Source organism: Sphaeramia orbicularis, chromosome 12 (assembly GCF_902148855.1).
Source record: "Sphaeramia orbicularis chromosome 12, fSphaOr1.1, whole genome shotgun sequence".
Lineage (NCBI taxonomy): Eukaryota > Metazoa > Chordata > Actinopteri > Kurtiformes > Apogonidae > Sphaeramia > Sphaeramia orbicularis.
The window spans coordinates 44081058-44108715 of record NC_043968.1 but is presented as its reverse complement, the minus strand read 5'-3'; the positions used below and the strand labels follow the sequence as shown (position 1 = coordinate 44108715).

Sequence of the window (27658 nt, the reverse complement as noted above, 5' to 3'; positions counted from 1 at the left end):
TGGTCACTGTGTCCTTGTCTGTTTTTGTTGGGGTTTGTGGTACTTTTTACCACAGTTCAAATGCAACAGGATTAAAAATCTGCATTTGTAATAGTATAATAGTGCAAGAATTTTGAGTGTTTAGAGATTGTTTTGTGGAATTCTGTTTTCTATGTTGTATGTAAATATTAAACTTTTTAGGGTTTTTGTTTTGTATTGTTTTATGTGTTTTCTGCTCTGTCCCTGACTGCAAGTGTAATACTAATGCATAATAAAACCGCTATTCTACGTATACTGAAACCCAATGTTAAACGGCCCAGGGCCAAACGACTACAAACCTAAGTATTGTTAAGCGATAACGTTATCGGATTTGCTAATCGTACTGGGGGGAAAAAAATAGACAAGTAGATTTTCAAGGTATTACAGCAACATAAATGTTTTCTTTCAAGTTTCAACTCCATGTCTGACTAAGGTATTTGTCAGTGATGTCAGTGATTTTCAGTTGTGATGAGAGACCTGGAGTTAGATCTCTGAAGGTCATACTGCAGCTCAAACACAAAGAAACATCCTCAAGACAGCGTGAGCCAGTGTTCTTGGAGAACCTCACTCATGGACATGCGGAGCAAGTTTTTTGCATATTTGGGCAGAAACATGACTGTGGCACAACATGTTGAAGAAGAGCAGATGGAGAAAAGCATAATGTAGCTCGTAGTTCACCTGCCATTGCCCTGTTTTATATTATGTACCACCATGTGAGCACCTTGAAGTCCTAATATGAAGGTGACTGAATGATTAAAAGTGACTGGTAGCTGGTAGGTCCATTCATAAATTTAATCTCAGAGCATCATCTGATCATGTTCATAGTTTCAAAGCAGGTGGATGTAGAGGTCTGGGGTCTGCAGGAAAGCTTTTACACTGTTGAAGAAAAAGTCCTGCATTCAGATTCATACTTAAAAATGACTGAGTAAATGACTAACAATCAGGAATATCCTTAAAGTATCAGAGCAGCAATATCGGTAAGAGTAGTAGTATCGCTAAAATCTTAAAGATATCCATTTCCTGACAGAATTTAACGTGCAAAATAATCAGTTAATGGCTGGATAATGAAAGCAATCATCAGCTACAACCACCAACACACCTATGGCAGTCAGAAGAAAGAGACGGCAGGCAACTTATGAGCTGAAAAGACAATAAATAGATATTCTCGGTAGTTTCATAAGGAAATTAGGAAAGGTTCCACGGGCAGAGGTGAGAGAAAAAGAATGCAAAGGTTGGAAAGGGACAAAGTGAGGACAGATCCGCTGAGGTTTCAGTGTAGGAAGAAACAGAGGCATGAATTTTGGTCTCATCCAACCTGATTAATAACCCTGTTAGCCTTTTTAATAGTCCTCTTCAGCTCCCTCCCTCTATCTCTTCTTTCATGCACTTTCTCTTTTTGACCCGTCAGCTAAAATGTGCTTTAGTCAAATCAAATATGTTAAATACCAACAAAAGATGAGTTGGTAACCTTTCTTTTCTTTCCCCTCCTCTCCTTATCTTAATTACTTTCTTTTCTATTTCACTTTTTGCTTTCTTGAAGTTAAGTTTGTCTTTTTATAGCTTGTGGGTCGCTGTCTCTACAGTGCTACTATGGTAACAGCAGGGGAGTGGGTGTTAGCAGCTAATCCTGTTTGGGTGTCATGGTGGCATTGCTATGGCACCCAGTAGGAGAGCTACACAAGCTTTCTTCTCTTTAATCATATTTCATCATTAAAAATTTGGAAGGTCAGGGGGTACACTGCTGCGTTTTGACTTCAGTCAAACTGTTATGATGCGTCACAGTTTCCATGAAACTCACACTTTTCACTTCCAGCTGCATGATTTGTTTGTTCATAGACTTGAGGTTTTTGGGGGGGTTGTTTTGTTAAATCTCACATCCCTGGCTACTATATCTCTATGCCTCTTTAACCCTTTCATACATGAATTATGAGAACCTTAATTGATATTTTTTTCTTGAGTGATTTTATTCCTCTTTAGACATTAAAAAAACAATGCGATTAATTAAAAACAATTTTATGAAGCTACTTTTCATGGAGTTGCAAAAATGTCCACTCAGCCGGACACCATGTATTTAATTTTTGAAGCAAAGAAACATGTATTTACTGATATACTGTGTGAAAACTATGAAATAAAAACATTTTAATGCTGCTAATTTGATGTTTTCTCTCATTTTAACATACTCTAATAGTAGTCATTACTCACTTCATGGAGATAATATGTAAAAAGGGGAAAAAAAACTTTTGTTGCTAATTACAGTCTAATAACAATAAGAAGGAATTGATTTACACTCAAATATGGTAGATCAGGTTTATCAAGAACAGCAAAGTTACAGTCATGTTATCAATTGCAGTGTATGGGATGATGCAAAAGCGTCCAATGTTTTGGCTGATATCAAACTAAAACAACAAAATCCATGAATATACAAGAGCACAGCTGTAGAAGAGCTGTCCACTGTAGTGACCACTGTGCATGAAAGGGTTAAAACTTTAGTTCCTATTTGATATATAGTGTAAATCACAATTTTTCAGAGGTGAAAGGAAAATTAATGTGCAACTTTAATATTGTACAGTATATAAAAGTATAAAGACACAATGTCAGTGTTTCATTTCGGGCTAAAAGTTGTTGCCATCATGTGTATGTCAGCAAATTATTTTCAGTTATTATTAAAACTTGATGGTGATGTCTCTCATGATTTCCTAGAACAAAAAACATCCAGAATGTTATTTTCAGCAGCAAACAAAAAGGAGCAAATGTATTTTAACATTAGATATGGCGACTTGAACCTAAGTTTCACAGTAGATTTGCACTTAACTTCTTTCTCAAATCATAAATCAATTTTTCATTGCAGCTCTAACTTTTGGGTTCTATCCTTTTGTTTACACAAAATATAGTGTATACTATACTATACTGTACTATACTATACTATACTATACTATACTATACTATACTAATGCTATACTATACTATACTATATACGTTAATTAGCTTCAGTCTTTTTATACACTTGATACAGAGGCAAATTAAATAGACACTTCACTCATCTTGAGCTGACATTGGACTTCTCAGTTTCTACACAAATAAAGTCCTTGTAATGAAACCATGTGTAAAGTGTGCAACAGTGGGAATTGTTATTGACTCCTCTTGCCATTATAACTAATAGACATATCAGTTACAGTGCTCTTAAAGGTATGGATTCACTCTTCAATTCGTCTTTGACACACACACACACACAGACACACAAACATAAGTCACTGTGTTCTCATTGTATCTCTGTTTCTCTATTTTCTCTGTGTTGTGCTCTCGTCTCGCTCCACTGGACATTAACCAGGGGAGGAATGATGGAGCAATTCTCAACACACATGCAAACACACTCACACGTTCACAAACGGGGCTTTTCCACTGCTCTGCAGGGAGATAGAGTGGTGTGTTTGGCTCTGATAGGAGCAACACAGCAAATTCAACACGGAGAGAGCCAGGCAGACAGGCAAAGAGAGTCTGAATAGCCTTCCACTACCTAGTTGCTTTTTGTAAGATTTTGAATATTGGAAAAGGAAAACACAACAGAATGTGGAAATTATTCTGTGGTAGTGAATCAATATCAATATTTCGAGGCGATTAGAGGTGCAGTACAACAGCACACCAAGTATTAAAACCGAATTATGGTACTATTGCATTTCAGTCTGAAAAAATTAAATTTTTCTGTTACCTAGGGTTAAGAGTCACCTTCAGATATATTGGACTACATTTCCCAGAGTTCCATGGCTATTGGTTATAATGCATCATATCTTACAACACCATATGTCAACACAGTTGGATTCACAGACATGCACATCTGTGTGCAGACACATGCACACACAGTGTTTGATCTCACCAGGTAAACCAAAATGAGGCAAGGTTCAGTTGCACACAGCACATATCCATGTTGTATCACTGTTTAGCCATGACTGGTTAAGATAGGGTTTTGACGTGTAACATTTGTGTATCCATATTTCTGTTTTTTCTGTTTGTATTTATGTTTCTCTGCAGTTTGTGCTTATGTGTTTCTGGTGTTTGTGCACATCATGTATCTACTGTATTTATCATCATCTGCCTTATAATGACTGTAATTTAGCTGAATATTTTCACATGAAAAGCATAGACGGCACAGAATTTGTTTTTTATGTATTGATGTGAAGGATTTTTTCAGACATTTGTTTACTTACTATTCTTTGTTTGTTTATCTGATAGCTTTAGACATGTCATGACATACACTACTGTGCAAAAGTTTTAGGCAGCCTTCAGATTTGTTGATTTGGCAGAGTTGAAATGAACATGCATGTTTATTTTGCAGTCTCTTTTCTTCAGATACAATAAGAAAATACAGGAAATATGTGCACAGCCTTAAAAGACACACAAAAAATGGAACTAAATGGGTTGTAAAGGTTAAAGCTGTGTATGACTTTCATCACCAATTTTTCATCAAATCTATAAAACCCAAGTCATAGCCTAAGTATCACGAATCTTTAAGTCTATCTGTGATTACACACCTGAATCTCTTCCCTCACGGTGAACAATTTCAAAGTGCACTCAACCACAAACACTCTATGTGTTTACGAACAGAGGCAGTAAGTCACTCGGGCATTTTCAAAAATTTGTCACGACATGCTTTGCGGGAAGCAGTTCTACACACCCATTTTTGCTTGGTTGACATCATTGTTGTTGCTGCTACTGTGGCTTCGTGGAGCTCCGCTTCCCACAAAGCACGTTGCAACAAATTTCCGAAAATGCCCGAGTGACCTACCAACTCTGTTTGTAAACACATGCAGTGTTTATGATGGAGTACACTTTGAAATTGTTCACTGTGAGGGAAGATATTCATGTGCATAATCACGGAAAGACTTATGGATTTGTGATACTTAAGCTATGACTCGGGTTTTACAGATGTGATGAAAAGTTGGTGACAAAAGTCATATGCAGCTGTAAAGTTAGTATTTAGTGTGACCCCCGACCCCATGATAAGAAGTAACAAAAACCATTAGAAACATCTGGCATGTGTTGAATGAAACCTGAAATAAAAAATCAGAAAGTGAATGCCAAAAATGTCATATTGTCTGAACAAAAGAATTAAAGACAAGTTAAGTGTAAAAGGAAGGTCACACTGAATACGACCACTTTGGTTTGTAGAAGCTGTTTTTTTCACTGAAACTTTTGTTTTTACTGCTGTACATACTTTTGTGTAGTATGTACAGCAGTACATTCTACAGTAAATACTACAGTAGATACTACATAATACAGTAGAATTAATGACATTCTTCTGGTTCCAACACATTCTGTACATGAAACTTTTGTTTTTACTGCGGTACATACTTTACTGTGGCATGCATGCATGTTCATTTCAATGCTGCAAAAACAACAAATCTAAAGGCCACCTAAAACTTTTACAGAGTACTGTATTTATGTAATCCTTTGCTGTATCTTCCTAAAGGCAGGCAGGATAATTGATTTGGGAGCAGAGGGAGAAGCATAGAGATGGAGGAGGCAGACAAAATGAACTAAAAAGGATATGAAGAGAAGGCCAAAAAGAGATGGGGATGGACAGAATGGGGAAGTAGGGAGGTGGGGGGGGGCTCTCACACTGGGTTAACAGGAGAGATTGTGATGATAACAAGATAAAACTCTGAATACTCTTTGGCAGAGCTACATGGTCATCAAAGCCTGTCATTTCTTAGTTGACAACAAAATAAAAGCAACATTTAATCACTGTATATTACTACATTAGTGGATATTTTTGTCATTCAGTACTACCTCTCAGTCTCTCATTTCAGCACGATCAACCCAGGACTCGTACTCAATTCGATGACTCACGCACACTCAGACTCGCGCACACACCAGCTCTGTACCATGAGTCACACAGCGAGTTAGAGAGTATAGTAATCTATCTTGTCCTGTCAGTTATAGCAAGCAACTACTCTGATCTTGATGCACTACAGTGATCTGTGTGTTCGTGTGTCACTTCACTTTGTCTTTTGTGGCTCAGCTTGTGTTTGTCTGCATGCATGTGTGTGTGAGTGTGTGTGTGTCATTAATGTTGCAATGATGCATGACCACAGCAAGAAATTACCACCACTGTAAATGTATATCTTTTTGTCTTGTCAGTTAAAATGCAGTTTCAGTCTTTTGTTGTTTTACTATCTGGCCGATCGGCAATGCTGACAGTGATTTTATATTCCATTTCTTAATTTTGTTATTTATTGATATTTATTCCATTTATGTTCCAAGGAAACCCCCAAAAACTCCATTATAAAAACAAAACTGAACTGTTTAAAAGTAACTCCAGCCTTTATGGCACTATCTTTGAATGTGTGCAAATCCAATCATACACACTTTTGGACTCCTCAGTCCCATAGATTTGAAATATAATGCTACAAATGTTCATGCCATTTCATGTTTAAAGCCTTTCTATGTGGAGTTTGAATGCTCTCCTCATGTCTGCATGGGTTTTCTTCAGGTCCTGCCCCACCGTCCAAAGATGTGCGCTTTAACATATTAATCGGTCTATCTAAATCACCTGAAGGTGTGAGTCTAGAGAGAACATTAAAAACTATTGTAATGATTAAAAAAAAAAGGGTCATTGTGGAGTAAAAACAAAAGGAAGACTTTTAGAAGTGAAGATGACAATTAGTGATGCACTGATATCACGTTTTTTCCAGACTGAGTACGAGTATGAGTACTTACATTTGAGTACTTGCCGATACCGAGTACCAATACGAGTACTTAATTCCATTCCAGTTCTTAGTTCCTTTTGTAAATGTGCTTTATTGTCATTGTCGTTAGTCTGACTGGAACAAAGTGCTGCTACTGACATTTAATGTGTTGGAATGAGCGTTTCTCAGTTAATCCACGGGGTGGGGGGGTGGGGGGGGCTCTTAATTAACCATACTGGACAAACACCATGAAGAAAAGTAAGGTTTTTTGAGAAGAAGAAAGTCAGTAATAACAAACTTGGAGACAACAGAGGCAACACTAATGTGATACTAATATTGCAGCGTTTTCGCTTGTAAGGTTTAAAAGTGAAGCTTCAGCAGGTAGAGCAAAGATAAATGAGCGGTAAGTTTCATTTTCACTTTTGCTGGCGGCGGTCTGCACTGCTCCGTACCCCCGGCCAAGCCCTGGGTAGTTGTCATAAATATGTCAGTAGTTTTTCACTAACTCACACAGTCACTCTTTGAACAGATCCTCTACCTCCACGGTTCCCGTAGGTATTTTCCGTCTGGGTACGCATCCACGAGCACCTGGAAAACGGATGGAATGTACGCAGAGGATGGACAGAACGCTGCGTCCGTATCTTTCTGTGTCTTTAACGTTACTTGCAGTCAGCGTTACTTTTATCACCATCATTTATTTTGAAAAATCTCTACACTCTTCACAGTCCCCACACATTATTCCACTGCCGCATACCTGCTGCACTGAACTGTGAATGTCACGCTGCCATAAGTGGTATTGGTGCATTTGTATCAGATTACTTTTACAAGTATGAATACGAGTACACACACTGAGTATCGGAGCCGATGCCCGATACTGGTATTGGATCAGTGCATCCCTAATGACAATGTAAGCAAAATAAAGTATAAGATGGACAGTTTTATTGATTGCAATTGTGTTTAAAATTATTGTAATTATTTTCAATCGTCTGCTTAAAATTCTGAACTATTATATTGTTGGGCTGGTTAATGAAAAACCATCAGGTCTTTTCAATGGTTTTATATTTTATCGCAATAACTGGTGACTGATTCAAAGATTTTTGGCCATATAGATATGAGACACAAGTAGATTTATTACCCAAAGCCCCACAGCTGTATTAACCCATAATGACCCAGGGCTACTTTTATGGCAGTTCCTAAATCATTTTTTCTCTCTATTTGACCTTTCTTAAGATATTTATCACCAGTTATTCTAATTTTATCCTCTGTATTTTCTTTTTTTTTGTGAAAATGAATTATTTTTTATACCTACGTATATTTAGTTCACTGATTATGTTCATAAAAGCCCAGATTAAAGATGAGTTATTATATCAGAAACAGAGAAAACTGGAGAAAAAGTGACTTCTTCACCAAAGATGTCAATAACTGATCATAAAAACAAGTGTCTCCATCCACTGTCATTTATCAAATTACATGGGTTTTACTGGTGAATCAATGTTCAGCGTTTCCACAGATGTCCACAATGTCCAAATCGGTCATATCTGATGACCATGAAACATGACAAACTGTATTTTACACCAATTATTTACATGTATTGATAGAATTAGTGGATCAACAGGTATTAAACATTTACATCAGTAGATGGTTTTGTTAGATGGTGGATGTTTGGGTCTTTATGGGTTAACATGACAGATTAGCCACTACAGCGTGTGTGTGCATATATGTATGTATAAATGCATGACTATGATGGTGGGTGGAGGGCTGGGTGGTCGTGCAGCATCTGTCTCCCTGTGCGGTGTGGTGAGGCAGGAGACAAGAGAAGTCGAGTCGTGATAAGTCAGCACATACACACGTATCGGACTCTAGAACTGAAGAAGAAGAAGCATTTTACACATGAGAGGGAGAGGGAAGGAGGGTGGTGTTTGCTGCAATGGAGAGATGAGTAAAATCACAGGCAACATGCAGTATTTCTCCACCCTTTAACCTTGGCTTTTTTATTTTCCTTCTCATACACAACATCTTGCTCTCTTTTTCTTCCCACCATCTCCTGCCTTCATTCGCTCCCTCTCTTCTCTCAAGGGTACTCCTTAACTTTCCCTCAGACACCGACTCGCATACACACACACACACATTCACACATTTATGCACACACTCCCAAACACACTCGGTGGCTGTCTATACAAGATGATTTATGCTCCTGTGTTCATTTATTTTTAGACCAATTACTCTGTTTCTCCCTCTCTCCTTTTCATCTGTCTATATCTTTTTTGCTCTCTATTTCAGTCCCTTGCTCTCTCGATTTCTGCCATCCTTCTCTAAATATTGTCTTCAGCTTCATACACCCCCAGTCTGTATTTGCAGACAATTTTGAATGTTTGTTTTACCTGCACTATATCTTTTTACTCCCCGGTCCAAAGACATCAAGGTCAGCTTGACTCTAACTTTGTTAAACTTTCTAAAAATGGATTAAGGCATGTGTGGGATTGCTGACCTCAGTACATACTGGGATAGCCTCAAGGGTTACTGGGATAACACCACTTACTTTTTACTCAAAGATATTTCAGCAGCAATGTTTGTTAACAGGGAGGCTGTAACCTGCCACTTCCTGTGCACGTCTATGAAAGGAAGAGAGGCTGATAAGGAAAGAAAGAAATGGCATGTGACAAAGTTTGTAACACTGTTAGAATGTGACAGCAGAACTTATAGGTGATGATCAGCCACAGATGACAGCCCAGCAGATTGACATGTCACGGCCCTTTCTCATGTGCACACCATCTCTTTGTTTTCTTTCTTTTTTTTTTGTCCTGCTCTTATCTTCTAGCATCTTCAGTGCCTGTTGCCTGGAAACAGGAGTTTTACTCTTTCAGTAAACTTTGATATTTAAACTTTATTATGCAGAAAGCTAGAGGAAAACATGATAAGCAGGAGAGATAATAAGGGGATTTAATAAGGCTGTGTCTGTTTTATTGCATTTCAAACAGCAATTTTTCTTAGTCTATAGTAAAATGTCCAATTGACTAAAACTCAACAGCTGTTTCACTGTAAGAGACACATGTGAATGCATGAAAGCATGTAATGTATTTGAAAATGCCTTTCAGCTGTTTATGGTTATGATCATGACCATAGTATAGTGTTTTTGTCTATCTCTCATCTATTTATATACATACACACGTCCTTTAACTCTCTCTCTTTAACCCCAAGGCAGACAACCATCCTCTAAGAACCAGGGTCTGCTCCAGGTTTCTGCCTGTTAAAAGGACATTTTTTCTCACCACTGTCACTGAGTGTTTGTCTGTGAATTGGCTTAACAGTCTGGTTTAGAGAAGCTCTAAATGTAAAGTGTCATGAGATAACTTTTGATAATTGATACAAATATTATGCGTAGTCACACAGATTGTAGCTATTACTTTGATTTAAAAAGGTTTTAAAAAGAGCAGTATACCTTTACTGGTAAGTGTTTAGAATTGGATCAATTACCTTGCCTTGTCAGTAACTATATAATCTGACTGATGAAGCTGAGTGTATGCAAATGATGAGACAGTTTTTCAGGAGGAAATTCCCACTCTTTACGTCTGTTAGTTGAGGTAAACTAGTCATTTAACAAGCAGGTTGTCATAAGTAGTCAGACAATGACCAAATTGCTGATGTTTGTTGCTGGAGTGGATTTACAGATCAGAGCTGCCCTCTTGAACACTGTCAGCTTTCATTTAAAGCTTTCATTGATCTCCGTATTGTTGACATTATACCACTAGATACAGCGCAAACACATTTTTAATTGCTGAACCACATCCCCCCAAGAGACCATGCTGCAAGAAAATGTATAACAAATAAATAAATTCTATTATATAGCCACTCATATTGTGTGATTCACCTATTAGAAGAGGTTACTGTGTGTGTCTCACTTTACATATGAAACAATCCAGCATGCACACAACACTGCTGCATGTTGTTATAAAAGGCAACAACTGCATCAGTAGACTGTAGGCCTGTTATACAAGTTGAACACCATCAACTGGTGGGACATGGTTAAGTGCTAGAAGTATATAACATGGATCACTGGAACAGTCATGTGTACTTACACACACACACATTAGAGTACAAGTGTACACGCCATGTTATGCACGTGTGTTTGCACGCACAGACGGACAATAGAAAGTCTTGATACTGTGGATATTCATTGTACAATACTGATCTGTGTCATGTATGTGTGTCTGTCTGTGTGAAAAAGAGAGAGAGACACGCACACAAGAAAAAGTCTGCTACTGCCGCTGCTGTGCTGCAGCCCTCAGTTTCCATGGTAACATGAGAACCCATCTTGGTCTCTATGGTAACTTCTGGTTGGCATCCACAAAGAAGGAGAGAAAGAAGAAAGATGAAGGGAGGAGGAAAGAGGAGGTGAAGACAGAAGTGAAATGAGACAGAGAAAGTTAGACAAAGAGACAGAATATGAAAAAAAAAATGTGAGAGATAGAGGTCAAAGTTAATGTGACTTTACTGATTGGTGCATGGGTCAGACACATCTTTTCTTTTTGTATCTTTAGTTTTGTTGAGTAACAGATTAATCCCTGGTAGCTCTGAGATGAGAAGGCGAGACTGATGGAGGTGTTAAATGATTTACATTCACGACAAGTCTTTTAAAGGATCACTCATTCATACCTGGGGTTTATGAAATTATTTTTGCTGCGGTATTTGAGTTTGAAGTTTAAAGTTAGAAGAAACACATGTAGTCAAATGTTCAGCCAGGTTGTAATATTCACTAATTAATTATAGTCAGAATTAAAAATGTACAAAATATATTAAAATCATAATATGATTTAATATTGTGTAAAATCATGTAATATATGTACTGATTACTTTATAAATCAGATTTTTCTTAGTTGTATTAGTAAAAATTGTTCACATTTCTTCCATAAAACTTCCACCTAAGTCTCATAATAAGATGCATAGTTAAAGTTTGCTCATCTCCTTAACTTTTACTGCAGTTTCAGTGGGGTAGCTTTAGGTCTTTACTGTGGGAACAGTGGTGTTGAGTGACAGTAAAGAAGCACTCACTACACTTGTGTTAGCTTTTCTGAAATCTATTGTGTGTGTTCTGGCCATAAGCAGGGTAGGAAAATGCATGTAAGGGTTGCTCTCTTTTCCTTGCCTAATGCATGGAATGAATGAATGCATGGAATAAGCACACATACATACACACTAGAGCATGATGTGTCTGTGGGCTTTATTTTTTCAAAAACCAGCTTAATGGCTAATCCTGTCTCAAGGCACACACATACACAGAAGGTCAGAGCGAATGGAAACATTGTCCCCTGCATGCTAGAATGTCGATACGATAATCTGATTGGCCCAGTTGATGGATAGGCGGCTTGGTTGACCTATCACAGTTAACTGAATTATTGCTCCCACATACTCACCTTTCTGTCATTCTGTCTTCCCTCCTCTCTCTCTGCCTCTGTCTCTTTAGTCTGTCTGTCCGCCTTGCTCTCATCCATCCTCCTCTTCTCTGTTAGTCTCTCATCTTTTCCCTCTCATTTCTTTCGAGTCACTAACCAGATTAGTTTGGCCCCTTATGGATTTTGCCCTTTATGGAGCTGTATGAACGGAAGAAAAGGAGGCAGTGAAGTGTGTGTGTGTCTGTCAGGCTGAGCTGTTCCTACCAGATGTTTTCTGTTTTATTCTTCAGAGCGCCACACTGTCTGCCTGTCACTAGCAGATACATAGGCTGTGCAAGTAGGCTATGTCTTTTTTGTGCATGTGTAAGAGTGATGGAGAGCTTTTGTGTATTTGAGAGGGAGTCTATGTATGTGTGTGTTTTTGTGTGTGTGTGTGTGTGTGTGTGTGTATGCACAATTGCACATATGAGATGAATTACTTCCTCACAGACTACAAATACTCACTGTGTGGTTGAGGTCTGCAGTAGGAAGGATGAATATAAATATAATCAATTCTTGTGCCTGTGAAACTGTGTGACACACATAGAGACAAGGAAAGAAGCTGGGTGCTGAATGTGAAAATCCTGATCTTTATCACTAAGCTGGATACGTTTGTGCCAATAAAGCACACTAGATTGACTAGAATCTAAATGAGAGGAGGTTAGAGAGATAGAGATGGGAAACAAAACAAATTTTAGACAGCTTTCTGGGCTGTCCATTCAGGTGCAGACTCCCTGGCTTAAAAATCAACTTGGCTTTCAAGTTGTCTATCTTTCAAAGTGTGTAAATCCACTGTATTATAATTCAGGCCATCCCCTCCATTGTCAAGCTTCTTGAACATTTATAAGTGTGGGAAAAACAGTTCAAATGCACAGTTTGTATGATAATCTCATCATTAGGACCAAAAGTATGATTCTTTTATCTATATCTGTTGTAATCTTATGTCAGCAGTGATTCATGAGTCAATTGTGATGCAGGGCTTGTTGTGAGTTGAACCCAAATAAACACCTTCCTAACCTTAAAAAATGGAGAAAACAAAGTTCTCAACATTTACAAATTGGACAGAACCAAACCAACACAGTGTTAACACTGTGGCTACATGGATGAGTGATTCCCAAGGCCCATAATGTGTGTGTCTGTGTGTGTAGCTGATCTAATAGTACTATGACACAGTCTTTCTCCATGCTGAGAAAATTGTTTATTTAGCTGGGCCTGCTTTAGACTCACATCAGCCTTAACAGCAAATCTTAACACAGCCCATGTATACACAAGCTTATCCAACACTAACATGGATTTTAACACTAACATGGTCTGATACCAACAGTTAAAAAACACCAGACATAATTAACAAAGGCCACTATGACTCTTATTGAGCCCACTGACTTAATTGTGTATGCTGCGATACCATCACTTTGTGGTACCCTTTGAAACTCTATCAACACACACACAAACCCAGAATCTATTTTGGTAAGCCCAGACAGATACAGAAACACCATCCCTTCAACTCCAGGTTCAGCTGACTCCTCCCAAGGACAGGGCTGGGAGCCTGGAGAGACCTGGCTGGCCTTCTGTCCCAAACCCCTGACCCTCTATGAGTGTGTGTTCATGGGAAACTCGTAGGAAAAAGAGCAGACTGAGGAACTGAGGTGGATGGATGGATTGATGGATGCAGCTAAATATAGATTTGATAATAAAAAAATCAACCACAGAAAGAGAGAAAATATTTCGCTCTGTCGTCATAGCTTAATAGCATCGCACCATGCTCTACTCTGCACATTAGATTTATAGAGTTGACAAATCAGAAAAAGGATTTGACAGATGATTATATGGAAGAATAATTGTTTTGAAATGATGATGGTCAGAAAGTTATGTAATACGTCTCTCTCCCAAGGCCATTTAAGGACATTTCCCAGGACTTCCTTAGGCAGGGGTCATCGCTGTAACAACAATCTCTAAGGAACTTGGTTGTACAAGAGCGGTGTGTTTGCATCTGTATTTACAGGCATGCATTCCTCTCTTTGGACAGAAGCCTCTAAGGACAGGAAGACAGACACATTGATTAAATAATCAGAGTGCTTTGATTGTGTACACCGTTACATGTTACACAAATACATGTTCTCACATAAATAATCAAACACACATGCACACACACTCGACGCCACATAAGCTGCAACAGAACATCTTGTTTCAGCTCATGCAGGAGTAGAGGCGCAAGCAGTGAAGTCTGATAGTACCCCTGAGTCACATAAAAGGTCTCAAGTGCTGATGTGGACATAAATAAGTAATGTCAATATGTGAATGGATGTGAATCCTCTGTAGTCTGTCTAAGAATCCCATTGAAAATCAATGATACCAACTGCAAGGTTTATTTAGTAAATGTGAAGGGATGTCAAGTATTTGTTTGCCCTGTAAATGTCTTTGTAAATGGTATCATCTGCTTGTTTAATCTGAGGTTTATTGGTGATAATTTAACCACTGGAGCCCTTTATAAATCCTCCATTTCTTCTGCTTTCTTGCCCCTGTGTCATTATTTGTATGTCACTTTTTTTTTTTTTTTTTGTTTACTTTCCTGCAATGGTGGTGCCCAACTTAATAAACTGACTTGTCTTTTTTGTGTGTCCAGGAGCGTGTGGAGTACCTGTTCCTCATCATCTTCACGGTGGAAGCGTTCCTGAAGGTGATAGCCTACGGCCTGCTCTTTCACCCAAACGCCTACCTGAGAAACGGCTGGAATCTTCTTGACTTCATCATTGTAGTCGTAGGGTAAGTGGTCATGTAATACAAATAATGGGACATGTAGTTCACTTGTTAAAACTGGCTCAGACTTAAACATGAGTGAATCAGTTGTAACTTACTGGAAGGGAAATAAACTAAAGCCAAGACATTCAATGGCCTCTTACTAATGCCAGAGGTGCTCGAAAAGCTTTTCTTTGAAGCTGTTTTTTGTGATTAGCTTTGTTTTAAAAGATAATGTGACCACATTTGGTTTTGTGCTACTGATCTTCCATCATGGGTTTATATAATTTCACAAGAAAAATGAAAAAGATCTTAACCTGATGTAACAAGAGCAGCCTCTCAATGTTTTATGCCATAGCCGGCAGATATGAATAATCCAGCCTGCTGGCTCTCAATACAGATTTCAAGATAGAGGTAACTCTTCTGCAAATAAATGTAGTATTACATGCACTTACTGTAAGACATACCTGTAATTATTGATATTAACACATAACTTTTCAAACAACTGCCATAATGCTTTAGAGAATCAGATTTAAAGCTGCAGTGAACTTTAGCCTGCAGTGTATTGGTGAAGCCTAAACTGATTAGCTTGTTAGATGCTGATAGCAAAGCTTTGCTCTGTTTTTCTTTATCTGCAACTCAGCATCATAGCCCATCTGCTAAACCCTCTGTGCCTGAGTGCATGTGTGTGTTTGTGTGAGTGAGCATGCATGTGTGCCTGCCAGCTGTGTTGTGTGTACAGTGCAGTGTTGGGGTAATGGCACAATAGCCAGTGGACTTGACAGTTACATTAATGCCATAAAAATGGTCTAATTGACCGTGTGTGTTGTGTGTGTGTGTGTGTGTGTGTGTGTGTGTGTATGTGTGTGTGTCTATGAAAGAGGGAGGAAGAGAGAGTCCGAAAACAGCCCATCCCACACACACATTCACACAGAGTGAATCTTGCTCATCGCCACTCAAGTGTTCACTCACATTAGCCACCACTAACTGAACATGGTTGGCTTCACCCTAAGGATACACACACATGCATGCACACACACACACACACACACGCACACACACACCCCGACGGCTGGCATCATGGTGTCAGTGCCCCTGGCATAAACACAACCTTTACCACTCCAATGCTGTTATCCACCCTCTCTGTCTGCCTCCTTCACTCTGTCTCTGCTGTCTGTAGTTGAATTATGACTTTTATTGTGCTGCAGCATAATATACTAAGCAGTGGCATAACACTGAGGTACTGTGACGGAACTGTGGTCACTCATGTCACCCCTGCAAAAGGTTAAAGGGTTAGATAGAGAAGTACAGTTGTGCTTCTGGCAGGACATTCAAGGACTCTTCAGGGGGTTGATTTTGGGAGATTGAGCCTGAATGACCTATCTACCTTTGAGATAAACAGATAGAGATAGACATAAACAAGGAAATAAAATCCATCAGTTACGTTATGGAGCACAACTGCACACACTCTCTCTCCAGTTCACACAAAAGAAGAGGACACACAAATCCGAGAAGTGTTCAGCTGTGACATTGCTGTCCATGTGCATGAATGAGTGCCTGTCGCCTGTGTATGCCTCACTGCCAGCCTGCCAGAGCTTTTGTGTATGTGTGTGTGTCTGGGGATGTGTGTATAGATGAGAAGTGACAGAGTTCGCTCCCTCTGGAATGTTCACCATATGGGTGAAAGAGCTTGTACCTGGTGCTGAGCAGCCTCAGAGGCACACTCACACACATGCACACACTTGCATGCATATGCACACCATACACACGAAGTCCATGCTGACACATACCTAAGAGTTTATTAGTGAAGACTGAGTGAACAAGCAGGCTGTGTGCATTTGTGTGCACTTCCCCACCATATACAGTAGTTCTTCATCATTCTGTCCTTTTTTTCTGGTGAGTCGAATATTTTTACATCATCTGCTTCATCACAGTTTCCTTAATGTCTCTCATTTTCAACCACACATTTATCTGCTTTGTTTAACTAATAATGGTGCCGCAGGTTTGTTTCTTAATTAGCCACTTCACTTAAAAAAAATTTCAGTGTTCTTTCATTTTAATGTTTGATTGTGCAGAATGATGTCTGTGCAGAGTTTGACATTTTGATGGTTTTCTCACCTTCTGCAGCTGAAGGGAAAATATTTCTCTGTGTGCTAACAATAAAAATCTTAAATTAAGGGCTAGGCCTATCAGCAAGATATGTGACTTTGCAAAAAATATTTGGAACCAGCCATGATTTAGTCTTTAACTTTTATATGTGATGTGGAAACATTGAAGCCACCAGTACTCAGAGACTGAAAATGGACAGGAAACATCTAGTGCCCAGCAAGTAAACTTGAGAAATTAATAATATTTGTGTATTTAGAGACCCTGATTTTTAAAGGATAGTGAAGGAGAAAATGTAAAGAACATTTGAACGTATTTTTAGTATGTTGTTTGACTTCTTTTGGAACAACTATCTTATACTTTTTATTCAGGACATGACTGAGGGGAAGCTGTAAATAATGTCAGCTATGAGTGTAAAAATGCGTATTGAGTATATTCACCTTGTTTTGGCTCGGTAATTACTGAATCAATAGATAAGTAAATAGACATATAAATAAGTGAATGATTCATTTGTTACTATGAAATGATACAACCTCTGGTATCCTCATGAACATACACAGCTTGTACTATTTTTAGCTGTGGATGTACACAAATACGTGATGTGGTGCTACACTCAAAGGCTCTAATTATCATTTAACACCCAACCACAGCAAAACATGCTGGTGGTGCAAAACTGTGGATCCTTGACGTGCTTTTCATACTCTGTTTCAAAGGCGTGCTTTCTACTGTGAGAGATGGAGGGAGAGAGAGTGAATCAAATTGAGAGGGAGGTAGTGTGAAATAGAGAGGTTGAGTGAAAGAGTGAAAGGGAGAGAGAGGAAGGGCGATATGTTTGGAGAGGTCTTTTCAAGTGGCCATTTCATCTGTGCTAATTGATAATTCTCCATGACTAACGCGCCGCTGACTGGCCTTTGAGTCGTGCTAGCTGGAAAATGGTATTGTATGGTGATTTCTAAAGGATCTCAGGGAGACAGAGAGGGGAGGGAGAGAGTGATAAGCTCAGCTGGAAGTAAACTCACACTCAAAGAAATGTCTGTAAATAATGTTATAGAGGATGATGGCTAACAAAAGGCTGCAGTGTATTAGCCTTTATTGAAGACGATGCGTTCACTGATATCTATTTTGTCATTCGCTCTGAGTATTTTATATAGCTAAATGCACATTGCTGCCTGAAGTATTAGGGTCTTGACAACATCTAAACAGTATGTACATGGCACCATTTTTTTTTTTTGTTCATGACCTGCTTAAAAATCCCTCCATCTTTGCTCTCTTGGTAAAGATTACATTTTAATTTGGATCAGTTTTGTTCAAGACGACATAGATTATAGCAGAAAGACATTGAAGCTTGTGCAATAATGTGCTATATTCAGTGCGACACACACACAATTATAAACACATTTTTGGACACCTCCCTTCACTCCAGACATGCACAGTGTTCTGTTGAGCTGACTGTCAAATCATTAAAGCTGAGTGTCGCACATTTTCTTATCTGTGAAAGACAGAGAGAACAGATGAAACATTTTCTATTGTTGTGTTGGAGAGCTAACTAATTAAGCTGTTTTATTTTCTACTATTGACTTCTCTCCAAGAAACACATTTGATTGTGAATAACCACAGATGTCTTCTCTCTAAAAGTTTGGTTACAAGCTAGGTTGATGTCTACATTTACAACACTTACATTGTTTTATAAATTATGATAAAGATTATCTACATGTTTGAGTCTAGTAATGACAAGTGGAAACTGAAAAGGCCATTATGACTTGAGTGATGATGATGAAGGTTTTACTTTCTTTCTTGCAGGTTATTCAGTGCGATCTTGGAGCAGGCCACTAAGGGGGACGGGGCCACTCCTATTGGGGGAAAGGCAGCGGGCTTCGATGTCAAGGCTCTGAGAGCATTCAGAGTACTCAGACCCCTCAGACTGGTCTCTGGAGTACCCAGTAAGTACTGTGTGAAGAAGAAAGCAAGAGAGAGAGAAAAGAAATATTGCTTTGGGGATCAGGTGGGAATAGTGATTGGGTGAGGTGGGGGAGAAATGAACCACAGATTGGAGCTGATATCGGTGCTTGATACCTCACATACACACACACACACACACACACACACACACACACACACACACACACATACACACACACATGCACAATGACACACAAGCACACATCCAAGCAGAGCTCTCTTGTCCTGTTGTCACATACTCAGACAGTATGAACAGTAGATGAGTTGTCTGTCAACCTGCCTGTGATAGTGACTACAGAAATCAATAATCCAACAGGCCAGAAGTGTGTGTACCCGAGTATGTGTGTTTGTTTGATGCAGAGCCTTCATGTGTTTATGTTCTCAGTAGCATCTTTCTGTGTGCTACAGGTTTACAGGTAGTGTTGAACTCCATAATCAAAGCCATGGTTCCTCTGCTCCATATCGCCCTACTGGTCCTCTTCGTCATCATTATCTATGCCATCATCGGCCTAGAGCTCTTCATGGGCAAGATGCACAAGACCTGTGTTAACAGCCATGCAGGTATACACCCATGGACACACACATGAGTACAGAGAGAGTATTGTTCACTGATGCACAGGCACAAATATAGACATGGATGATCAAACACATACACTCACTTACTGCACTTGAATGCTTGGACTATATTTGAAGATCAGCTTTGAAGCATGTATTCAACTGTGTGTGGATGCAGGTTTAACTGAGCATATATTCACTCACATGTGATTCAATTTCTCTGATACACAGTGATCTATAACAGTGTTTTACAACGTCTTTTGTTTTTGCCAAATCTGTAAAAAAGACAAAGCATTGAGACTCATTTAACAATAGAGTTTAATGTGAAAGACATACAAATACTGATAAATGGATCTTCCTGACCATTTTTATTGTCATTGAAATGGTAAACCAGCCACTTTGAAGACATATACATTTGATAAATCACAATGTATACCTTAAAAATTAGACCAAATGAACATATTTAACAGCATTCACAGGCTCTAATTTTTGCTACCCATAAATAAAACAGATTTTATGCTAGAGGTTCATGCTAGAGTCAGTGTTTTAAATGCCGTTGTTAAAACAATATGAACATTGAGTAAAACTGGAAACATGCTTCTTGTTGGGATATTTTGTAAATGCTTGTGCCTATTATCACAACGAGGATTGTGTTTATGTACAGCTGTAGTTGTCACATAGTCATCAGGTTTATTCAACTGTAAAGCCTCATCAGTGCTACAACTGGGTATATTAAATAAAAGACTATGGTAGAAATTCTACACTTGTATTTGATGATGCAAAACCACTCAAAAGTCTCGTGTAGCCTATGTGGGCATCACAGTATTTAAGAATTGATATGTGTAATATACTACACCAGAGCGGACCACACAGTACAGTAAGTGTACTGTCACTTTACCACTGTGATGTTTCGCAAGAATAAAGTCTGAATGGTGTCTACATAAATCTTTGACAGCAGTTAAGACATCACCCACTAGCCAACAAGACAGAGAGAAAATAGAGCTCATACCTTAAACAGTTTAAATGATCACCTCCATTAATTATTTAAACCATCATTTATGTTTCGTAGTATGAACGATTTGAGCAATAATTGGAACAGCAGCCACCATAAATGATTGAAACAATTTTCAGCAAAGGCCCCAGGTATAAATGGACTTGAGTGTTGTTATGGCAATGTTATGGGTCCCATGAGAGGCATTAGCTTTAGACTGTGAAAGTGCTGGTGAAATGCTCTCAGTCATCCTATACATCACCCAGGAGAGCTTGTTTTGTATAATTAGTATAGCACGTTTCACATTGATTTTTTTTTTTCCTTTTTTTTCCTAGTGTCCTTATCCCCTCTCATTACAGAAACTACATAAATCTTTTGATTCAGTGAAATGTTTTATAAGTTGTGGAAACCTGACACTTACTGTACCCTCAGCAGAAACTATAGCTTCACTTCACCTTTGGATTCTGGACAGGTATTGAGGGTTTGGTCTCATATTGACCTCAACTTATTTTCATTTCTTGAAAGCTGTAAAATAAATGGTCTCTCCGACATGTTTAGATAAAAATGTCATAAATGATGGGAAAAGTACATAGGAGACTTCTGAAAAGCACAATGAAGGATAGGTTGAATGAATCTATTTCTGATTCCCATAGAAAACATTCACATTTAAAGGTACAGTATATACAGTTTGTGTTGGAGACAGTGTTCATTTGTTGATTTTAGACTGCTCTATTTCTAAGCTATTGGTACATAATTTTGTAGACTGTGGGAAGAGAAGCACTAAGACACTTAGATAAAACTCTAAACAGTGCCTTGATTTTGAAAGAAAATTTGTTCCAAGTCTACACTATATAAACCGTTATATATGATGGATGCAGCCAACTGAGAAAGTCATGGAAAGTGCTCTTATGGTCAGTTCACACATTAGAAAATAAAATGTCATTAATAGATATACGTTTCTTCACAAGTTACATGTTGCACCTTTAAATTAACAGTAGGGAAATATTATCCAAAACCAACCACTCCTCCAGTTTTAACACATTTTGAATGTTTTGAAAAGATTTTGACAACAGTTTCTGTTTTTCCTCCATCCCAGGCACTAATGCAGAAGAAAAGCCGGCACCGTGTGCACCTGATGGAGCATATGGTCGACACTGTACACACAACGGAACAGAGTGCAAAGTGGGATGGGAAGGACCCAACGATGGAATCACCAACTTTGACAACTTTGCCTTTGCCATGTTGACAGTGTTTCAGTGCATAACTATGGAAGGCTGGACGGACGTGCTGTACTGGGTGAGCCGTACACCATAACAGTGTCTGAGTGTATGCTGGTGTGAGTGACAACAATGTTGTGTTTATATATGTCTATTTATATGCATAATGACAGTGCTATATAAGTGGTTTTTTAATGATACTGAAAATGTGATAATCCAAGTAGTTCAATAAAAATAATAAGAGTTAAATAAAAGTCGATGTACATGCACAAGTTGTTCAGAGACAGGACACACACAGATGTTTGATTGTGTGTCAGGTCATATTTTAGACTAAATCAGTGCAGATGTAATACACTGTATTTTAAGTCAGTTATTCTTTTGAGGTTTAGTGTATTCAGCTGAATTTCTTTAAGAACTGAGTAACACAGTGAAATTAAAATTCAAAAGCTTACACTCAGACCGGAGCTGAAATTCTTTAAAGGTCTTGAAAGGTTTTGAATATACAGACGTATTGCAAAAAAACTGAATATCGTGGAAAAAGTTTTGTTTTTCACAAGTTAATTGAAACAGTGAAACTTTCATATTTTAAAGATTTTATACATTACACAAATAGTAAAATTAGTAAAAATTTCAAGCCTTTTTGTTTTAATTTTGATGATTATGGCTTATAAAGCTCATAAAAACATAAAAAGTGTCACTCTGTGAATAGCCAGCTCTTTCAGCAGTGACCTTCTGGACAACTGTCATGTCAGCAGTCTTCCTCATGATTGTAACCCGACTGAGGAATTTATGATATTTATACTGCATTGCACTGTTTTTCTGTTTTCTGACCTATTGGTCCTAATTCCAAAAATTCTAATTCTAATCAAAATTGCTTGAAACATGTTGAACTTTTGTATGATGTTCTATTTTTTTGAGATGCACATATCTCAGTTCAGTTGTGTGGAATCTTGAATGCAGGTGTGTAGGTGTGAATGTGTGTCTACTGTACATGTGTCCACATGAAACAGCTTACTAGCTCTACACCCCTTCTGCTACATATCTGCCTGCTGGACCCTCTTGTCCACACACACTGTTTTCATCCACACAAGCACACACAGAATCACATCAGTAAATCCCACTGTTTACTTATTATGAGAGAGCCAGTGCAGCCAGCTCTTTTCATAATGAATGGGATCTATTTATCTGGAGTTATAAGTACAAATGATTATGGGAAAACATTTAGACAACACAGACCCTTTGAAACATTTGGCTTGCATGGTTCATTAGATGTGGGCTTTGCATTTCAATAGTTTTCATTGTCTACCATTTTTGGAAATATAAATTAATGACACCCAGAATCTGCTGCCTCCGTTGCAAAAACATCAGCACTGTGTGGAAATGACAAGTTTTTGTTTGACAAACTGAAACCAATCTTCTAATTCCTTTCCTTTAACAACATTATGAGTAGAATAAGTTCACAGATTAATTATTATATTTTCTATCACTGTTCAAATCTGTGTTTTCCACTGTTCAAACATTACCTTGTACGTCATACTCAACACATAGCCTACTCTTATTTCCTAAATCCATCAGGAAACTTCAGATTCATGGCTTTGTCTGTATGATGGCTGACAAAAGGACATGTAAACACTAACAGTCACACAATGATGCCACTACTTTCTGTCAGGTCTTTCAACAGCTTTTTTTTCAACATGCGCGGTGCATGTCTTTTCTTGTTTCTTTTCCTCTGACTTTTCCATTTGTAACACTTTATGTCCTCTACTTCTGTCCTCCTGTCTTTCACTTCATTCTCTGATTTCTCTGACAATTGACCTTCACCATTGTACTCTTTCTTTAACCTCTGACGTCGGCCTTTTCTCCTTCATCCTGCGAACTTTCTCTTTGCTCATTCCACTTCTTGTCCTCTTCCCCACTTTCGTCTATCTGTTCTCTCTCTCAGATGCAGGATGCTATGGGCTATGAGCTGCCATGGGTCTATTTTGTCTCTCTCGTCATCTTCGGCTCCTTTTTCGTTCTCAATCTGGTTCTGGGGGTGTTGAGCGGGTAAGAGGTCTTCTTGCTGTCATGTGTGTACATGTCTATATGTGTACTGTTTGTAATATGACTGAATGTAGAGTGTTATATGTGATGAACAGGCTATGCAGCAAGACTCCAAAGACCAATTTATATTTGACATTTGTATTTATTTAGACCCAGCAGTCAAGTCTCCTGTTCTTTTGAGCACACACATATCTATCTGCTTTGTTTGTTTGTTTTGTAGGTTCAAAAATAGTCAGTATCCATGAGCAGATTATCCTGATTCACTCAGAGTATATTTGTATATCAACATGTGCTGTCATTCAAGTGTGTTGTGTTTTGTTTCAATAAATGTTGCTCCAGCAGGCGAGTTGGGTGCCGTTATACCCTGCTCTGCCAAGTCACGCTGCTTTAGTACAAGCACCACGCGGCCTGTAGGGACACACTGGGGTATAAATAATTCACCCCTCAGGTCAGCCGTGGAGGTGGAATGCTAAAAACACACTTGCACAACAGGGAAAACACGACAGCCAAAATGTTTCTTGAGGACAGAGTGGCGTCTAGAGGAAACATGGCATTACAGATGGAAATTATGGGACAGAAGTGTGCATGTAACAGTGTTTTATATATAAGGTGAGCATGGGGGCAGTAATTATGTCCAAGCCACTGGAGTCTTGCTGTACAGTCTGTTAAAATGCCTAACTGTCATCCCTTCTCCCCGCAGTAATTCATCCCAGTTTGAGTAAATGCAAATACAGTTATTGGTCTTTGTCACATGATGATGATTTGTTGTTTTTCATTGTGTGTCAATCATAACCATATGTCATTCCCATGTAGATTTGGCGAAATTAAAATCAGTCTCCTAAATTAGCCAATATATTTCTAAACATCCTTTGGTTCAACATCAAACACAGCTGACCAGAGCCATTGCCATGTGGCGCGCCGCTTTGTGATTCTGATAAACACTGTGAATGCTCCATAATCCCAGCAGGGGTCCTGCAGAAGCAAACAGGTCCATCTGTTGGGAACATTCACGAAGAATCTAACCCCCTACCCTCCATCCTTTCTTCTCTCACCCTTCTCCTAATGTTCTATGCTGTCCTCCTTTCACTTTATCCCCCCTTTCCTCTTTCTCCTCTTTGCTTTCTTCTTTCCTGTTCCCTCCATCTTTACCTTCCTTCTTCTCTCCTTTCACCCTTCCTCCCCTTGACCTTCACTCCATTCCTCCATCTCAACCTATAGGTGAATGATGCAGTAGGGTACAGGTGGCCTTGGGTGTATTTTGTCACCTTAATCATCATCGGATCCTTCTTTGTGCTAAACTTGGTTCTGGGGGTGTTGAGCGGGTAAGGTCAGGGTCAAAGGTCGCTTATAACTAACTTCTTTCTCTTTTTCCTTTTTCATGCTGAGGTTCTTAGAGGGCTTTGTGCTTCAACTTTACTCTGGGGACTCAGGGGGTCTTTCTACTTCTGATTTCAATGTTTTTATGGGTTGATGTTGATAAGATGATATTTGAGTAGAAAGTAGAAAGTAATGAAAGTAGTGCAAACTCTATGGACCTAAGGCAATGTAATGATTTCCATTCATTAGAATAGGCTTGTGGAGGAACTCCTAGGAAGTCCATCAGACTTCTGAAGTACCTTTTTGGGAACTAATATAAAATTGCTTTTCCTAATAAGTTAACATTAACATATTACTAAGTTAACACCTGTGCCCTCTTTTACTGATCATGGCTGTTTTTTTATTGTAAAAGATACCTCTAATTACATTGACAATGTTTGTACATTTTTGGTTATTAGTCATGTTTTCATTAACATGTTTTTATGCCCATTTGACAAATGCCAGAGAGGACAACAGCCAGAGACAAATGTGAAGCACTCAAAAATTAAACTAATCTAAAATTAAAGCCTTTGAAGTAACCAAAAGGCTTCATTGTTTGTGGGAATCCAACATAAATCAAATATTCTGGAAGTCAGTATGTATAAACATTAGCAAAGCAACGCGTGTTAGCAAAGCCATTATCATGTTTGCTTGGAAATGTTGCTGGCTCTTTGACATAGCATGGAATCACTAAAAGGCTTTTAATGTTAATGAGGAGATTATTATTGTAAAATAAGTTAGCGATGACCCTCCTTCTATTTCCATTTGGAAATCAGTGATTCTGAAAGTCTTCTAATATTATACCAATGAAAGGACTTATATGAATATGACATTGTTGTTAATATGACACCCTATTTGGTTTAACTGGAATCCTTCTATGGAAACATGGTCATTTCTCTTTGCTTTCAATGTTATAAATAAATAGAAATTTTATAAATAAATAAAAATCATTTATTACTTATAGAGACACCCTAGGCGGCATTTTTTTTTCCCTCAAGTTTTTGTGCTTGTCTGAGGTGGTGTTTGCCTTTTTTCTCATGTGACAAACATCCAACAGTCCATGGGCTCGGAGGGGTTACCGTGCACCCCCCCCAGAACCCTTCATGAGTGGTATCATTTTGTTCAATGGATCATAACAATTATAAATTACGATATTAACACTTGATATTGTGGGATGGACTTGCTTTACAGCTGCTATTTCAAAATGGCTGACGTGAAATCGGGGAAAATCAACTTTCTTCATATCTAAGCTCCCTGAGTACATACAGACATGAATTAGGTATCAGTTCTCATGTTTTTTCGGTTAAAGCATTCACTGAAGGCCATATTGAGCACTGAAATCTAATATTTCATCCTTTCTGAACAAAATTCAAGATGGCTTCCAAATAAATATGACGCTTTTCTGTTACAAACCCTTTAATTTCAGAAAATTATCTACTTCTTATTTCCAGAAATATATAACTTAACCATTTCTGAGCCAAGTTTAAACATATTAAACCTTACTTTAACTTTTTGTTAAAGTGTCATGAGATAACTTTTGTTATGATGTTACGCTATATTATTTAAATTGAGTTGATTTCATTTGATTTAAATTTAAAAAAAAAAAAAAACAGTTCTCTTCATTAGGGTTTTTCTTCATAAAGCATGCATATATCAAGGACAAAATATGCAGTATGTATACAAAGAGAGAGAAGAGAAAACAAGAACACAAACAGTACAGTGAACATTAACAAGAGGATATCCCATTATTATTAGGTCAAGCTCAGTAGTCATATAGTTGCAGTACTAACGAAGTCTATGAATGGTTGCCATGTCTAATTAAGTATTTCCAGCTTCCCTTTCAGTAATAATCTCATTTTTCTAGCTGCAAATGTTTCATTATATCTTGTAATAAGGCTGAATGGGCTAGGGGCGTTTTTGTTTCCAATTTAACAAAATTAATCTACGTGCTAGCAACGTCACAAAACATATCATATTGAAATGATTGTCTGAAAGTTCAACAACTGTGAATTTCTGACTCAAAATCACATATTACAGTAGCTCACAAGGGTGTGAATAACTTTGGCACTGAGTGTCTGTATTACAGGCCCTCCATAAAGTTAATTAAGAAGAAGATGTTCAGTGATTTTTATTTCATTTGTGCTTCAGTGACTTGAATCTGCTCCATTGTAACATCAATATTCTTTATAAATTTTTCTGTTTTTTGATCCTATTACATTCTCAGTTCTAAATAGTTTCACAGGTCTTTGTTGGGATGTTCTTTTTCTCTTCTGTCATGACTCCTGCCTCATATTGGACACTTGTAATTCTCCCACCTTGTGTTTCAAGATGCCCCACATGCCAGACTGGATTCAGATCAGGTAACATGTTGACCCACTTCATAAGAAAGGCAATGGTCTGCTCAGAGCGATGCTGTCAGTCACTGTTGAACTGGAAAATAAAACACTTTATTTCAGTTTACATCAATAAATCTGCAGTCATTGAGCTGAGATTATAACTTTCAGTCTGGATTTACTCATTTTAGACTTTAATTTGCTTTATCTGTTTTGACCAAGCCTTAGATTT

The 27658-nt window shown here is 38.2% G+C and overlaps 1 protein-coding gene across 1 annotated transcript in view; it reads left to right on the top strand.

Annotated features, from left to right (window-relative positions):
- The window catches only part of cacna1c (calcium channel, voltage-dependent, L type, alpha 1C subunit), a 228548-nt gene that overhangs the window by 129714 nt on the left and 71176 nt on the right, over positions 1 to 27658 (top strand). Inside the window, exons 5-9 of the mRNA XM_030151107.1 lie at positions 14754 to 14893; positions 18773 to 18912; positions 19340 to 19492; positions 21574 to 21773; positions 23637 to 23740. Coding sequence (XP_030006967.1) covers positions 14754 to 14893; positions 18773 to 18912; positions 19340 to 19492; positions 21574 to 21773; positions 23637 to 23740 — 737 coding nt within the window. The remainder of the gene's footprint in view (positions 1 to 14753; positions 14894 to 18772; positions 18913 to 19339; positions 19493 to 21573; positions 21774 to 23636; positions 23741 to 27658) is intronic.